Genomic DNA, 16129 nt, shown 5'->3' with positions numbered 1-16129 from the left:
CACACAGACGGACAGAAACACAAGGGTAAAACAGTATACCCCTCTCCTTCGGAGCAGTGCTATAATATAGTTTTGTTTTGATTGACGTATCCGAAAAAACAAACAGGACGGGAAAAAATGATTAGACAATAGTGTGTGTAAGTAAGTAAAACGTATCCCCTGATCTATTTTCCTTTGATAATTAATATAATTTGATCAAAAATATAACCACAAAATGTTGATTAAACATTATAAACGCATCGGAATGGTTGTGTAGGAATTTATATTTAAAAAGAAAATCTGAATGGATATGCCGTCTGCTTATGCACAACAGATGTAACATGTATTTGAGCTGTTGTTGCTTGATTCTATCGTCATCGTGTAAAATAACATTTCAACATACTCGGAGAATCTGACAGGACAAGCCGTATATATCTTTTCAAGATATTTGTCTCGCTACTAGAACACAAGGTGTACTTACAAAATTGTTGTAGCAAATCGTATTATTTAAAACAACTTTTTCAAAAATTCTTTATCCCCTGCAGTGTTTATTGTACCATGACCCCGAACGTGTTGTAGTGCGTAGAGTTATGAGTCCTGCAAGACTATAAACTGTTAATACAACTATTTTGTTCACTGTCAATATCAATGGTGGAAGATTTTTACCATCACTTTTCATATCATAATGTTGATGTGTTCATCATGTTGTTTTGCCATATAATTGTGTCGGCTTAATCACGTGTCTAAACATTCTAAACATTCAAAACCAAACGTGAACACGTGGTGAAAGTTATCTTGTTGATAAGTTAACTTTATTATCGGACAAAACAACTAACAGTTGTTATTTACAGGCACGTAGCATCGTTTTTGAAAGTGGGGGGCCAGACTCATCCAAAAATCTTGACAAGGAAAAAAAAAAAAAAAGGGAAATTTTAACTTTTCCAAAATCTTCAAAATCCTAATCCGGGGGGGGGGGGGGGGGGGGGGGGGGGGGGGGGGGGGGGGCTGGCTTAGTATGTAACTTTAATTTCACTCCTCATTTCCTTACTTTCATATCAATTTGTTACATTCTCCCAAAAAAAGTGGGGGGGGGGCCAACTCCATGATAATTCAATTTTTTATATGTTAATTGTAAAAAATTTCTTGCTGCGAGAAAAAGTGGGTGGGCCAGGCCCCCACCTGCCCCCCCCCCCCCCCCCCCCCCCGATGCTACGTGCCTGATTAAAGATCTGATAATTCCACATCACTTTCTTGAAAATCAGCATACCTATCAATAGTCTAACTTCGGTCTTTACAAACATAATAATAGCATATTAAGTCATCTTTAAGATGAAATATGAAAATTGTTAAGCCTGAATTTTACTAAATAAAATATAATCTTTAAAACTGCGCTGATTTGCGAGAGACATTTACCTTTCAAATTCAAACATGTATATAAATGATTATATCGTAGTAGCGCCAATTACATAATATTTCTAGCCAAAACTTGACCTTAAACTAATAAATTGTGTGTTATTGATTACAATATTTGTGACAAAATCAGATTGTTGGACTTTTGCACCAATTCAATAGATAATATTGCTTGTTGTTTAACATGTTTATCTTTATTCTTCGACGTAACGGGTATGAGGTAAGATTACATGCGATATAAGTAGAAGATTCATTAAAATTACGGAGAATAATAAAAACCAAAATGTCCCTAACTTTTTTTTTAAACAATGAGAGGATCTTAAGCTAGTGAGACCCATGGGGCAAAGAAATGTAGTTATTGTTCAAGTAAAAACGTGACTTCAGTGTTATTTTTAATTATAGCGTGATTTCTAACGACAGGGATACATGCGTGATAGAGCAAATATTAAAGTACATGTAAATAAGTCTTTCAAATATCATTATTAAATACAAATGAATAGACTTTAAGATGTATGGGATAGAATTTCTTATTACTTTGTAAATTACTTTTTACAGCAAATTCAAATAGGCTTTTCAATTCTGATAGAGAAAGGTGGTGGACAAACCTAAGTTCTCTTACTCGTTTATCTTTAAGTAGTGTTGACAAATACACGAGATGACCAATGAATTTGCAGTAAAAAGTTTTATATATTCGGAGTTATTAATGTCCATCACAATCATATTTTTGAGTTCTAATTTTGATGAATTGCAAACTATCATAGATACAGTAATTATTTTATTTTAAAATTCATTCCGTAATACGGACTTTCCAACAATGATATTCGAGAAATCAATTCCCTTACCATGTTTGCCAACTCAGTTTTATAATACTGTCGAAATAGCTTTATGCTGAATTTAATTAAATCAAACAAAATCAGGGCTAAATGATACAAAATGACCACTGCGTAAACAATAAATATAATACGCAGAGTTTTTCATATCTGAGAATCCACTGCACACCTTCATCTAATTATCAAACTTAAGTTAATATATTTGTGTCTCCTTTTATCAAGTGCCAAGATGTCCCTGGCAACAGAGTCCGAGACAACTTCTTCAGAACAAGAAACAGCTAAGGAGGAAATAACATCGCGAAGAAAATATTTGATCGGTCCATTCGTGTTTTTGCACACACTAACTTTAACGTTGTACAACACCTCTATCAACCTCTACTATCCTTACCATGTTGGAAGAGAGCTTTTCCCAAACGAATCGGTGACGAAAGAAAAAAGTTCCCTTTGTCAGAGCCGAACAAATTCAAGTTCGACGAACGAGCAAATCGTCCAGTCTGTCGTGGCAGAATATTCTGTTTATGCTGCCATATCTATGGGATTCCCTTGTCTAATATCTAACATACTCCTAGGAAGCATGAGTGATCGTTATGGAAGAAAACAGTTGCTTATTATACCAACCTTGGGGTTACTGGTTGCCCAGATTATCGTAGTTGTGTTCATGTACGTTTCAGTAGATCTTTATTACTTTCTACTACCGTCGATTATTCTTGCTGGTTTTGGGGATATATTTGCAATGTTCCAGATCTCATTGAGCTACATATCTGATATCACAGAAGCTTCGAAAAAGAGAACCTTTGGGATAGCTCTACTTGAGCTCTCTGGTGGCATTGGGGTCCTACTAGGCCAAATCATCGCGGGGTACTTGATTCAGTCTTTTGGATACACATTGACAGTGCTCTTCACATGCATTGTGAAAAGTGCAAACCTAATTAACATTGTTCTCCTTCCTTCATCCGTCCCATCTACGAAATCCCAGTGGAGCTGCAAAGTAGTTATACGATCTTTGAAAGAATCATTTTTATTACTCCAAAGAGTTTTCTGGATCTCGATGGAAGTACAACCTGTGTCTTATCATCTTTATCATTGGGAATATGACAGTAATTGGAAGAGACAATGTGGAGACTTTATACATAATCAGCCCCCCATTCTGTTTCACTCCGGTTCTTGTCGGATGGTTTAACGCTACCAAAGCGGTGATGCAACTCATAATTCCTATGATTCTTATACGGGTGTTCTTGAAATTTTGGAGCAATGAATTTATAACGGTGTTCGGAGCAATATCGGGATTATCATACTTTGTCGTCGAGACTTTGGCACGTTCAACACTCACGCTGTTTTTAGGTAAATTTTCAAACAATCGCATAATGAAATTCAAATTATGGCCGATCCACGATTAACTGAATTTAACGATCTAAAGATCAATCAATAAATTGATTTTCACTTCTATTCTCGATGCCGGTATATACAAAAGAATAAACTTTAAGAATGAAAAGAAAATCCTTTTTCTATCACAATTCATGAAGCACATGGCAACGGGATGCTAGATTTCATCAATACCGATATTTTGATTATACAACAACAAAAAATTTGATATATTTTTCTAAATCTGATTTTAATAAATTCTTAAATATTAACATCCAAACAAAGAATATGTAGACTTCTGAAAGGAATAAAAGAGGAAATGCTGTCGGAGGTATTTTGAATTAGACATCATTTCATCCACGTAAGAATGAATACATGTATCATATTTTTCAGCTCCTGTTTTCGGCTTTGGATTGGTACTCGGTTTTGTCATTATTCGAGCTATTGTGTCAGTGGAAACGCCTGGCAATAAACAGGGTACTTTTATGATCATTTGCGGCAAAACATTAAACAAATCCAAGATTTACAATTATTATTCCATGAACAGCTCATGTTCAATCATTAAACATCAACTATTTCATGTCGTTATTACCTTTCCTTACACATTAATTTTGTACACCATTTATTGTTGCAGGTGCTCTTTACGGTGGGTTGGCTGCAATACAGACCATCTTTGCCTTTTTTGGATCCATGGTTTTTAGTGCAATTTACAAGAATACTGTCCATACCAACAAAAGAATATTTTTGATATTTATCATTGTTTTATTGGTTGTAACGTTGATAATGTCAATGTAAGTATGATTTTTGGGAGTTGATTTTAAACAACTCTCCTATGCAGTTACTCAGACAAACCGAAAGTGAAACAGTGTTTGGACCTCAGCACAAATCATTGCTGCTGACAAGACTTAGTTCTTGAAAATAATTGATAAATTCGATGTAATGTATGCTAAAGCATTGTTTTTCAAGGAAACTTATTTATAAATACCTTGAAAATAGTCAGATTTTAAATGGTACGAACAATTTAAATATGTTTGTAGTCGTATGTATTCCTACGCCAATATTTCAATATTCAAGAGTTCAATATTGCTTGGATCCATACAATTTTCGAGAAATATTTCTATTACTGATACATAGTTTGATTGAATTAATTTTATCTTTAAATATTATTTAACATGATTCATATGGGGGTTTCTCGACATTCTTGTCGAAAAAGTCCAAAAATTCATATAATAAAAATGTGCGTAATTCAAATTAGAAATTACATGTACTTGTCATGCAAAATAACATAACATTGATTTTAAAATAAATAAACAACGACAAAATTAACTCCCGTCAGTTCTTCAGTACTTTGATTTACTCTTGCATCTTTTACTTAAAAATACCATATGCTAAACTTTGATGACTGATAAACAATTCAAGTTAATAAGTTTTAAATATTTATTTAAAATGAATTCATTTTGATTTAATTATTTTAATAATGATAGATAGATAGAAAAATAGATAGATAGATAGATAGATCGAATATTGTTTCCATTTCAGAATTTTGTACATGAAATCCAGGAGTCGGATCAAACAATATTCATTAAAATCAAAGGAAATAGACATCGCAGCCACTGAACACATTGAAAGATATTGATTACAGCAAAGGTGAATCCATCCTCATATATGAAAAAATAATTCTGGACAGTTGTAATTTTACTGAAAACAGTCTACAATTTATTTCTCTTTCGCTCAGAAATTAATTGAAAAATTATTAAAATTCAGTGTTCAATAATTTTGAGAAAAAAAAAATGTAGCTGATTGCGTTTTCATTACAATTAATGAAAACAAAAAAAGTTTTTAAAAAGCTAAACTATCATTTTCTGTGTTTTTATTAGTCCCATACCTCTTCCACCGAAGGGGACTAAAGCCTTTCTCTGCGTCCGTCAGACTGTTCCACTTCAGATTTCCACACTTTTTGCGTTTGAAAAATAACACAAAACCTGCTGAACAGCTTCAAAATGTAAAACAACACATCAAGTTACACTTTTGTAGCGTCTGGTTGACATATTTTCAGGAAAATGTTTTTTTATATATTCCATTTTTTTAATGTTCGGGTTCGGTGTGTAATGAATAAATGGGGCCAGTAATAATATCGTGGGTTACTTGTACCATTACTTTTTTTCATTTCTGACAAACAAATAAGTTATGTAAAAAAGTATTGTCAGGTGTCAGGTATTGTGTTGTTTTATTAATCGGCAGTTTTTTGTTGTTTTTTTTTGGGGGGGGGGGGATATTATTACAATCGGGTACGTTTTCGGGTTGAGCTGTTTAACTGTTTGGTTTGAATTGGGGTACAGAAGACGGAAATAAATTATATTGTGCATAACGGTGCATTGTTTTCACAAATTTCTACTAGCGAATACTTGCACTTAGCGAAATTACAGGAGGTAAAATAAAGTGTATTATCTAATCCACTTTGTATTTAATTTCGATATCAACTGTATAGTTTGAATGTCCCATTTTCTTTTATCTCTTATTATTAAAAATTATTAAAGCATAACATCTCGTTTATGATAGTTTTGAAATAGGATTCTTCGAAGCTTTCATAGAATAATATAAGCCGGAAGGGAACGTGTATTGCTTATGCAATACTCTCAGAGTGCTTGTTTTCCATACATTCAAACACGTGTTTTAAAATTTAAATATCGATTATGTCGGCACTAAATCGTCATGGAACTTTCGGTAAAACATTTATGATGATGGTTTCTTCATGCATGTGGTTGAAGCGATTTCACTTACTTAATAAGCATTAATGCAGCAAAGTCTTGTCCTGCATTTAAATTTTTAAGATAAATGGTATCGTCATATATATATATATATATATATATATATATATATATATATATATATATATATATATATATATATATATTAAATATATATATACATATGTGGTAGTTGGAATATCATCACTTTTGTCACATAGCTCAGATTTAAGGTGGCTCTATACACTCACAAAACATATACTTATCAAATATTAAAATTATGATAGGGGTACTATAGGTATTTGTAAAGAGTTTTTAAATGTTTTTTCGTGTTTTTGTAAAATAATTTTTAAAAAGTTAACTATTAACAAATTGAAAGAAATTTTGTTGTCATATGATGGATATTTCTTTCGACACCTAAAAATAAATATAATACTTCTTAACATTCAAGAATGCTATTTTTGCAATTTTTTTGGCATTTCCCCAAAACATAATTTTTCATATTTTCTTGCTCTGTTGACAAATCATCTGAAAAAGCTGCTTGGTGTTATAAGAAAATGTATTTAATAACTGTGACATAAAAAATTTGAATGAAAAACATTGCAAATAAACACAAAAAATATTTTAAATTTTATTTGGTATGAAAGTTCCTAAGGTAAGAGTTATCGTTCCTAAGTCCCAAGGCCCAAACATCATGGGGACTTTTCATTTCTGAGTTGAAGAAAACGTCCTAAATATCATGATGGAATGATAAATACATACAAGTTTCATTATTGGCCTAGATACGTGAATTTATTCGCTTTTATGCAAAACTAAGTCAAATAAATAAAGGGGAAAATTAACTAATATGATTTATGTATCCCAACCTGAGAGAAATTCAAAGCCACCCTCCCATCCCCTTGTGGTGGTAAGGAACATCTGTCAATATTAATGTAGATTAAATTATATTATAATTGAAATACTTTCACCGGTTTAGAATTTTCTTTCACAGTATTCAACCAAAAAATACGTTTTAGAAAATTTTGGAAAGTTAAACATTTTATTGTCCTCAACAGGATTCGAACTTATGACCTACAGGTTTGTAGTGAACCCACTAACCCACTGCGCTACGCTGTAAGATGTCGAAAATGGGAAAGATACTATTTATAAAATTATACTTGATTTTATTGTTTATTTCGATAAATAATACGACAAAACGTGAAGGTGTCACAATACTTGTAAGTAATGATTTTTCCAATTAACAAATTAAATCTAAGACTATTCATTTAATAATTTTTTTGTAAAGAGGGGAACCCGTACAATTCGCTTCAGCTTAAATCAGCCAGTACCGGAATTGCATGCTTCCAGGTTTACTTTTTTGAGTACTGCGTCATCAAAAAGTGGTGTATAGAGCCACCTTAATTTGGTTTAATTCTTTCAACAAAGCATCATGTTATGATTCATGAATACTTTAGGAAGTCATGCTGTCAATGATAATCATGCAAAATATTAGACAATAACTGTGTAGAATTTAATCAAAATTATGTTTAAAAAATCAACTTACTGGCTTTATACCATTACATGAATGATTTTGATGGCAGTATCTTTTCCATAGTCTGATGGTCATGTAATAAATAAGCAACATAAGTTAAAAAGAAAGATAAACAGAAAAATAACTTTATTAAACCGATTAATTAATATACCGATAAACACAACAGTTTTCAAAATACAATTGTCCAGCATATAAAAAAAAACCTTCATCTATTCACGTATACGTGAAGTTGAAATTGAACAAATAACAACATTTCGGATTAGGTTTTCATTAGGTGAAGCTTTCGTTCGTTTGCGTAATTTTAGTTGACATATTAAGAGGGATAACTTCAGTTTCGCCTTCATTTTCGACAACCATTTGAGTTGTTTGAGCAGTGGTAAGGGCGTTTCCGTTTTCTTTTTCTTGGTTCTTGATGAGATGAAAGATTTTGAAGCATTCGAGACGGATTGATCTGTCCATTGCCCCGTAAACAATCGGATTGCAACAATTTCCTATTGCAAAGAAAACTGTAATCGCAACATAGAAATCGGCACTCAGCTGTAATTGTTTATCAATTGATCTCACGATCCCATAGGGCATGTATCCGATCACGATCAACAAAAACACCATTCCAAACATTTTAGTGATCTTGATTTCCCGCTTCAACCACTCCTTTTGGCGGGAAGCTCTAAAAGCGATCGACGATTGGTGAACCTTGATAAAAACTGCTATGTAGCAAACAACAAGGATGATAGATGGAAGAATCATTAGAAACATAATCACAAGCAGATTATACGGACCATAGTTTTTCTTAACGATACACCGAAGTAACCTCGATTCATAATATGCCATCTGTCCAAGGGAGGGTTGAGCCAGAAAAAGCAGGGGTATAACTCTAGCAAAAACTAGAACGAAACAAGTGTATGCTCTCTTTGATATTTTCTTGTAGAAATTATTAAATACCACCACTATTAAGCGGTGTATAGCAATCAGTCCTGTATGCCAGAGCGACGAGCCCATGAATAAAACTGTGAAAAGCGTGGCAAGCTCACATCCTAACATGCCTGTAGGAAATTCTCCCATGAAATATGAGAGCATTACGAGGTTGTTATTGAATCCGAGGTTTATGATATCGTTAATACAGAGACTAATAATGAATATATTGATAATATTATTCAAATCTCTCCTTGTGAAGACTACGAGCAAAATAAGAATATTTGCAAACAGGCCCCATAATAAAGCGACGAGCATGACAATACCGCCAATGTATAGAGCCGTCCTCGAAGGACCAGAGGCAAAAGATGTGTCGTTTGATGATCCATTGTAAGAAGTATTAAATTCTGAGAATGACTCCAACATAAAAGTCATATTGTCAGAGATGTTCTTTGCCATTTATGCGTCGTTTTTTAATAAAGAATATGTTGTGGTGCGTTGGCTTTCAGCTTTTTATATAAACCATTTTATAGCCATCCGTACTAAGACGGCGAAATCAATAGATGAAACATTGTGATGCAGGACGTTGTCCACACTTCTTTGTAATATCCAACATGTATTGGTATTCTGTTACATTAAAATCACATTCGTAGGAATTTCTATCTTTATGACTTTAATCTGATCAGCCAAATCACAAATCCTTAAGAAGATCTAGATAAGATAATGGCTTTGAACTGATGTTGAAAGTGTTATCAATATTAGAAACTTGCGGATGAATTCGTTGGGAAGTGTTTAATGCTTGTTCAAGGTACTTATTCTGAATAGCGACGCATTCATGTCTGATTTCTGGTAAAATATGGCTTTCCTGTATTGTTCACTGTGAGTTTTCTGAAAAAGATGAGAAAAAAATTATCCTTTAATTTTAGGTAATATGGGTTCAATGACTAAAAAAGCGTGTTTATGACTTAAACTCGAAGGCTTTTTAAATGCTAGTAGTGATTACATTCTTCGTTACGTAACATGCCGACTGCAATAAAAGCGCTCTCTTTATATGCAAATATATCACAAGAAGCGGTTTCTTCAAACTTTAACACGCCGGAAAACAATCAACATTAATTTAAGTGTCCATATTACGCACCACATTTGACAGTGCTAAACGAGCAAAACCAAGAGAAAAAATACCACAGTTGTCTTTTTCCAAGAAAAGTGCTTGTCACATTTTGAAGCGGTTTAAAGGTTATTTGGAACAAGTTTTCCTATTGAATTGCTTAAAAAGAAGCCTGCGCGCAGAAATTTCCCATTTCTTCCTCGTTACCAACGTTTTATGGGGGTTTATTGCTAAATTTATCTAATAAAGAACTGGTTGAGTGCTTTGAAGCTATGCTAGATACATGTTAGTTACCAGTAGCAACTGATATCATGTAAAGTTATATACCAGTTAATTCATCATATCAAGAGGTAACTATATAGATTAAGAGATTGGTGAATCATTTATACTTAAATTAGGATACCTTTATAAGCATTTTTTTCTGCTCTCATTTACTCTTTAAAATATCTTATTTTACAGATATTTAAAGAGGGGATTTGAACAATGTCTGATGTAGTCTAGATGTCCTCAAAACAAGTAAAAAAATTAAACAAGGAATTCGTGGCTATCGGGTCAAGAGTTCATACCCTAACTGTCGGCTATAGAAATATTCTAGTGCAAATAATGTGTAATTAATATTGATAATACATTAACACAAAACATCGCCTTCTAAAACCCAAAGCCGTTTTTTCTACCTTTATTATACTAAGACCATTTCACGTTTCTCAAATTAAGACGCCGATAAACACGAACGATCAAATTAGAATAAGTTAAGCACAGTCTTAAGTTCGCGTAAAATAATAAAACATAAACCTTTTCAGGAAGAAAGCAAAAATGCCGGTACGTGTATTACCAATATATATTATACAGGACCTTCGGTACTTGAAGATTACCAATTTGTTTTTATTTTTTCTCAATCAAGCTTCGCTAATTAATTAACAACGAAAATTCATTTTAAAAAATCCGGAAATCGTCTTAATTTTTTGGATTTTACAATCTTGCGCATGTGCATTACATTCACGCTAAATCAAGGGAGGCTCTTTATTTTATGTTTCCACAATATCACATTTGCATGGATAAACTCAGAAACAATAAAACAAATGCGTGTAAATTTTTATTGGAAATTTGTTTCCGTTCATCAGAGAAAATACGGGAGATAATTCTAACACAGTGTATTTCCTGTATAAAAAAAAATTGAATGTCAACATGATGTGTAAAAAACGTTGTTGAAAAAATGTTGAATTCTGCAATTTTAGAATTAAAACTTTCCGAAGAAAGGTATTTACAGCTTCAAATTGGTTTGTTATGAACAATGCAACTTTATTTATGTTATCCAAAATCGTTTTGGAGCGATTCTGCAATTTTCTGCTACGTTACGGGTATATGGGAGGCATTCTATCTGTGGCGAAGGCCTTTTCCGAGACACAGATTATTCCAACTCAGCAGAGTGTAGTGAAATAAATAGCATTATTGTAGGCTTAAAGCTTGGTTATACAAAATGTCAACAATATACGGTTTGTCGATGTATCTATTTCATAAATCATATGCAATGTCAATCCGTGCACGCACGGATAAAAGTCTAGTCTATTATAATACATGTAAATGTATATGGCCGAATTAATTTCAATTGGGTTGGTCTATGTTTAATTTTGTACGCCGCAATAAAAACATATATCATTTTATTATTATTAGGAGGAGGTGAAAATATTCAGATCGTGAATGTGAATTGCATTAACAGTCGTACAACTGAAGTCACGTGTTATTCTTCGCAAGCAGAAAAACAAGCAGAAGGACAAACTACATATGAATATATGATGTGACCTTTGGGACCATTAAAACAGATGCAAACTTTAAGAGAATGCATATTTCTTTCATACCAAAAATTTGAATTTGAATAATGCTGAAAACGTGAAAGCAATTTAAAAGTAATAACAGCGAAGGATGTAGCTGCGTGCAGAAATATTACAATACATATAGAGGAAATGTATCAATAGCGAAAGCTTTAGAACCTGCTCGAACAGTTTTTGTTGTTGTTGTTGTTGTTGTTTTTAAACTTGATCCGGGAATCTGAAAACATCAAACTAAGTCTCAATTTTTAGCAGTGATCACACAACGTACATCGTAGGTATCTTTTGGTATGAAGAAAGAGCGCAGTAAACTCGTTAAACTTAATTGCCAAAAACTTCTTGCAACGTTGATGTATAAATAAACGCAAATATTTGTACTCGGTGCGTAAAAGTTACTGCAACACATAGACGTCAATAAAGAGAAAGATTTGAACATTATTTATGAATACATTTATTGTTTACACACTAGAGTTAAAATCTTTTCGGTTTACTTGTTGGGTGCCAGAGTTCAAAAAAGTTCTTCTCTTTACTGTGCAGATCACGAAACGTGGGCTAGGCTGTATTGAACGAAAGCTTAGCACGACTTGATGTTTTGTGAATTGATTACAGCATTCGAATTTGGAACTACACGCTTCCAGAATCACGTAGCTCTAATAACCAGCGATGTCTTTAAAATGTGAACACAGTGCTCGCTTATTTTAAATAAATGAAGAGATGGTTGTGCATTTGAGAAAATTTGATTTTCGTGACATTTGACAAGACCTTTATTTTAATACACTCAGCAACAAATTATTCAATCAGGTTTTTTTCTCTTCTTTTTTCGGGGTTGGGTAGGGCTGTAAAGTTCAATGAACAAGAATAAAAAATAGATGTAAAGTCGGAGTAAATTTATGAAGATACTAAATAAATGTAAGCTTTTATCTTTAAAATGCAAAAACAGGGGAAACGCAAAGAGAAACATATAAGCAAGTTGATACAGATATGTTGAGTTGGTGTGTTCTTATGATGGTAATATAAAGGGTTTAATACCTTTGAATGAAAAAAAAAATTTACTCCAATGCATTATTCATTTAAAATTTATAGAATGGGCGTATCTAATCGACAGGCGGTCTGACATAAGTAGCAAGCACCTGCTGCCATCAAACATGTTGTAGATATCTAAATGTGCCGACCGCGGCTTACCTATCACATTTTAATAAATTTCATGTCACATCGGTTTAGCGAAAGTTTCTGTTATCAAAAATAAATTGAAAAACTGAAAAAGAAAAACCAAACCCGTGACTGGTTTAATCAGCAAATCATGGGTGTAAAGAACAGAGGCGGCATGTATTATTAAATCGATGATACGTTCCTGAAGTTCATTTTTTTTTTGGGGGGGGGGGGGGGGGCTTAAAATGCTTGAAGAAAATGATTTATAAGCAATTTCAAAGTAATCAGTTTTTTATTACATGCTATTTTTGTAAAATATTGTTCATTATTGAACACTCTTTTGGGCCTATAAGTGGAATTAAAGTGAAATAAATGATGTTTATACCACCCACTTTCGGTATTTACGTTTGAGGAGTCCTTTTTCTAGTCCTTTTGCTGACTAAAGAAAACATAGCAACGTATATACACGTAATTATTAATGTATACATCTAAAATAATACAATATGTATATGATTTATATACCCATGTAAGTTATATAGTAAGTGTATAATCACAAATAATTCGTCTTGCTTGTGACTCAAAACAAGAATCTATCGAGCCGTAACATAACAGCAGTTTGGGTCTACTTTAATATTAAAATAAAGAAGAAAAAAGTTTTATTATTACATCTTTGGGAATGCTTTCTCCAATTTGAGGTAATATTCTAAAAATATGTTTATTAACAGCTGTCCCATAAGAAAAATATGGAAATTTTTTTTATCAATCAGCAATTATTAATCATTAATGAATTGTTTTGCTAAGTGGGATTCTTCTTAGATACAAGTATACAATGTGGTTACAGTCGATGTTCCATTTGTTGTTGTCATGAAGACCTAATAAGGATTCTGATCCTCTTGTAATTCGACAGGACATACGTGTATGACCTAGCTAGGTCTTAGTCATCCCACTAATTATCGGAGGGATCTCTGGCTACGTAACGAACGTCCATTAATGAACTTCGGGAAAAGCACACAAAGGTTTCATCCACAGCTGTCGTCTATACCTGCTGAATACTGTACCAACGACAGCAAATGAATAACTGTTCTACCATATACCTTATCAAAATGTAATATAATTATTAATCCAACCTGCTATCTGGGGGAAATCTGCAAATGAGCTAAAATCTCTGACAGCTTGTAGCTATTTTTATTTTTGTTAATCAGTTGTTTGATTGATATATGAAATATTAATGAATAATTATAATCTAATTGCAGATATCAAATTCCTCTTAAAGATAACAAACGGAAATATAAATGCCAAGATGCGACCATATATTTTATTCCAACTAGAAAATTACGTTATTTTTATTCAAAGTCTAGAATAAAGGGCACTGCATGCATTGTACATAGCTTTTTAGTATATATCTTTAAATAAGCAATCAGGAATCCTTCTTTGAGTAATATGAGCTGATCAAGTACAGTCGGCAGTGATCAAATCCAATAAAGCCCGAAGAATTAATGATAGATTATACAACGCGATATCGTATTCGATTAGCTCATAACATTCAAAGAATGATTCCTTATGACAAATAAATTTCAGCGATTATGCGAATAAATATTAAGATAGTCATTGATGAATGAATGCAATTATACATGTACATTACAAATTGATTCGTAGTGTTACGACAGACAAAAAACCACAGAAACTGTATATATTTTTGTATCCGTTGCTTATCAATCAGGTACACATTGAATTTATAAGATATTATTTCTTATTTCAAAGCAGAGAACTTCTGCCTTATGTTTTCTCTCGTGGAAGCTTTCACTTTGCAAAAATACGTATCTCTTAAGTTCATACGGCGTATTAACTTCCTATGTTATAAACTTGTTTACACTATTCAATAGATTATTCTTTGAATCTGTACATAAGATTAGCACAGGGTTTGTGTTGAAAAAGTTATCAATAAGCGTGTGGATTTTTTTTGTTTGTCTTGTGTCTATCTATTGAACTACTCGATTTGCGGCTTCAAATAGATTATACCCGACACTTTTATCATTTTATGTTTCAAAAATAAAATCAAAGAATACTTTTAACCAAAGTTAACTTTTTTACCCATTAGTTTACAGTATTTTAGCTGTTATGAGGAGGGGAAAAAAGAATGATGCTTAACAATTTCTAGGTCAACAATAATCTGCTGGAACGAACGATAAATCATTTAACAGTTAGGTGATATGAAAGTATTCATCCATTAGTGTATTGATAATTAATTTCTCGCCAGTATGAAACTGCCTGAAATATCTACGACCATCTCAAAATAAACAGATAGTAATTAGTTTACGTTTCGGATTTCATCTTTCATTTAAAGAAGGTTCCTCGTAACGGTTAATCACATGCCCATTATTAAAGGCATGCGCAGCGTTACCGTCATAGTTAAATAGGCTCCAATTTTTCTTATTTTGTTGCTGTCCAACTTTTTTCTTTTCAATTCTACACAAACGGTAGTTTTATATTCTCTTGCGTACTTTGATATGATAAATAAATTAGTATATGGCTCAGTAAAAAACAATTCATATAATTTTATTAAACAATCGTTTTTTAAAACCGTGTTTATTGTAATAATTTTTGTGTGAGCTAATAGATTGAACAAATATTGAAGTATTTTGAAGTGAATCATTTTTAAAATTAGAAATCCATAGCATATTTTTTTTTTAAATATTAATCCATTTTTGCAATTTATATTCATAAAATAGAATACTTCTATATTAAAATACTTACCTCTACACTCCGATTAATTCAAATCCTGAAAATCACGCCGACATCGAACTAGATTTTCATATCATTAATGACAGAAATTTTCACTTCTTTCGATTATATCCACCTCTCTAAGTGACTGTATAAACCTTCTGTTGGATTTCGAAGAATGCTACTCCAGCTATTGATCTCACAAATCTAATATATGGAACAACCGTTACTATAGACTCAAGAATCTGAGCTTGCGCGAGAATTTGCGTGGCTCTCCATATACATTGTATTTATGTACCGCCTCTAGTAACGAATGGCGAGGATTATTATTTCCAGTGAGGCTGTATTTTTCTTCAATGCATTACAGTGTTTAGCCAAACTAAGCTTTCAATACCTTTAACTATATTATTACATTGTGTTTTTCTGCAGACTACTCTCTTTAACTCTGGGCAATGGTCTCAGAATTTGCGTTACCACAGCGCACTTGTTACAATGTGTATTCAACTACAAAAAATCTTCTTGGAATAAAAGCTAATGATTTTGATATGATAGTT

General features: G+C 32.6%; 1 protein-coding gene and 1 pseudogene across 1 annotated transcript; one reads left to right on the top strand and one right to left on the bottom strand.

Annotated features, from left to right (window-relative positions):
* The first annotated feature begins 1574 nt into the window (after window positions 1-1574).
* Window positions 1575-5760, top strand: LOC128177910 (proton-coupled folate transporter-like; annotated as a pseudogene).
* Window positions 5761-7968: 2208 nt separating this feature from the next.
* On the bottom strand, window positions 7969-15800 carry LOC128177185 (melatonin-related receptor-like). Its single transcript, XM_052843777.1, has 2 exons — window positions 15609-15800; window positions 7969-9659 (listed from the first exon to the last, which is right to left on the bottom strand). The coding sequence occupies exon 2, from the start codon at window positions 9228-9230 to the stop codon at window positions 8130-8132; it is 1101 nt and encodes a 366-aa protein (XP_052699737.1). The 5' UTR covers window positions 9231-9659; window positions 15609-15800; the 3' UTR covers window positions 7969-8129.
* Window positions 15801-16129: the final 329 nt, after the last annotated feature.

This window comes from Crassostrea angulata, chromosome 3, assembly GCF_025612915.1.
Source record: "Crassostrea angulata isolate pt1a10 chromosome 3, ASM2561291v2, whole genome shotgun sequence".
Classification (NCBI taxonomy): domain Eukaryota; kingdom Metazoa; phylum Mollusca; class Bivalvia; order Ostreida; family Ostreidae; genus Magallana; species Magallana angulata.
Note: the sequence above shows the minus strand (reverse complement) of the source record. Positions and strands in the feature narration are given on the sequence as shown.

Coding starts and splice junctions, on each gene's coding strand:
- LOC128177185 (XM_052843777.1), bottom strand. CDS start 9,230: ATGGCAAAGAACATCTCTGACAATATGACTTTTATGTTGGAGTCATTC.